The sequence below is a fragment of the Arachis ipaensis genome, chromosome B02 (assembly GCF_000816755.2).
Source record: "Arachis ipaensis cultivar K30076 chromosome B02, Araip1.1, whole genome shotgun sequence".
Lineage (NCBI taxonomy): Eukaryota > Viridiplantae > Streptophyta > Magnoliopsida > Fabales > Fabaceae > Arachis > Arachis ipaensis.
In genome coordinates, this window is record NC_029786.2 from 16,355,353 (window position 1) to 16,357,481 (window position 2,129).

Sequence of the window (2,129 nt, forward strand, 5' to 3'; positions counted from 1 at the left end):
AAATAATAAAGATACAATTTTAGTATAGAAAAAAATAGATAGATGCATAATCACACTAAGTTTTAAATTTAAAAAAAGCTCTTGTATAAAAAATCATGTTAGATAATATAATCATTCATACGTAGCTAACGAATAATTTAGCTTTTTTGAAGAAGCATCAAACTATGACCTTTGTAAGTAAGTAATGGTACTTGTTGAATGCTTATAAAGCACTATGCATTTGCTGTATGTGTTGATTTGCATGCTGAAACCATTTGTTGATTTATGACTTACATGAAAGTTGTCTGATCTCATATTACCACTACAATAATTCTAATATGATATGATAGATACCAAAACAATAATACTATGGCTAATATGGTTGTATTTGTTGTTGTGATGAAATGCAGTTTAAAAGCATGATATGCATGCAAAAGCAAACTATATAAGGGAGGAACCACCCAATTTTGGAGAACAAGTTGAGTTCAACTAATAAAGATGAGGGCCAAATGCATGGTAGGTTTATTATATAACTGTATAACAACAATTTGACAACATTTCTTTGTCAAGTGGATCAACAAAGAAGAAAAGACCTATTATTAAAAGGGAACTATTTTTTGGGCATGCATGCCCTAGTTCTACATTTTATTTATTCTTTTTATAGAAACCAAAAGAAAGAAAAGGTAGAGGAAATTTAGTGAAATATATATAATTTACAATAAGATACTATAATAAATAGAGATAAAATTGGCTAGTTAATCTCTAAATAAAATAAAACTGGTTTATTCTGTTATAAGATTCTATTATATATTTGGATAAGATAAAATTATAGATTCTACAATTATAATATATCCAATACATAATAGAATTTTGTAATAGAATATACAAATTTTGTTTAAAAACTTAATTAACCAGCTTTATTTCTATTCTTATAGATACTACACTATTGTTGGATCATTGTAGACGATCGCACCTGACGAGTGGAACAAGACTTCATTGTTGTTGCAATAGTAGTTAGGGCTTGTGTTTTGATGATGAGATTCTGAAATGGTTAGTAGATGCTCAAGATATTCAACTCCCAAATCCTCTAAAACCATGACACCACCATTACTATTAGCAGTAGTAGTTGATGAAGATTCCTTAGATGATGATGATGATGATGATTCCTTGCTTTTGTTCTTGTTTTTAGACTTTGAGGACCATGATGACAATTTTCTTTGGAGGGAGTTCCTCTCTTTGAGTGCAAGTGCAGGTGAAGAAGAAGAAGAAGAAAAGGGTTTGTGTTTGTTGTTGGAATCAGAATCCATGATGATTCCTTGCAAAGAATCTTTGACCCTTTGGAAAGAAAAGTTGAGAAGAGCAGAGTAGCCTCTCATGGAGTATGCAGCTTGATCATAAGCCAAAGCAGCTTCTTCAGCACTCTCGAATGTTCCAAGCCAAACCCTTCTTCCATTTCTTGTTGTGTCTCGAATTTCCGCTGCGAATTTTCCCCATGGCCTCTTTCGAACTCCTATGTAACTTCTTCTTCCTCTTCTTTTATCATCTTCCTCTTCCTTTTCACGATTCTTCTCCTTCTTTAGGGTTCTTGATTCTGATGATGATGATAATGAGAAGTCAATCATCTCAAATGATAAAGAATCCTCAAATGGCTCATCAAAATCATTCTTGGTTTTCAATGATTGGAACCCAAAGGAAGCAGTGTCCGAATCAACATCCCAAAAATCTGTGTTATGGAACAAGAAAGGATTATTATTATTACTACTATTATTGGTCATTTTGGGAAACTATGATGATCATCTCAATTTCTCTTTGAATTGATGTAGCATATCATCATCATTTATATTGACCTCAAACCCTATACTACTACTTCTTCTTTCTTATAATACAATTATGTGTCACTATCATTTCTAGTGTCTTATACTAATAATTCAAGAGAGTAGCACCTATGGTGACATTTGAGAAAGAATATTCATCTCATTTGTCTCGTTGTTAGATCAATCTAGAATCTCTACTATATATTATTGCACAATCTCAAATAGAAGAATTCAACGGTGGTTTTCGCCCTTCTTTTGGTTACTTAGCTTTCCTTGTTTGAATTCATGTTTCAAAATATTTTTAGAAATATAATCATTTATATTTCCTTCTTGAAA

The 2,129-nt window shown here is 31.4% G+C and overlaps 1 protein-coding gene across 1 annotated transcript; it reads right to left on the minus strand.

The window, feature by feature from the left end:
- On the minus strand, nucleotides 916-1,981 carry LOC107626965 (ethylene-responsive transcription factor 1B-like). Its single transcript, XM_016329848.2, has one exon. It carries the CDS (start codon nucleotides 1,752-1,754, stop codon nucleotides 918-920), a length of 837 nt encoding a protein of 278 aa, XP_016185334.2. The 5' UTR covers nucleotides 1,755-1,981; the 3' UTR covers nucleotides 916-917.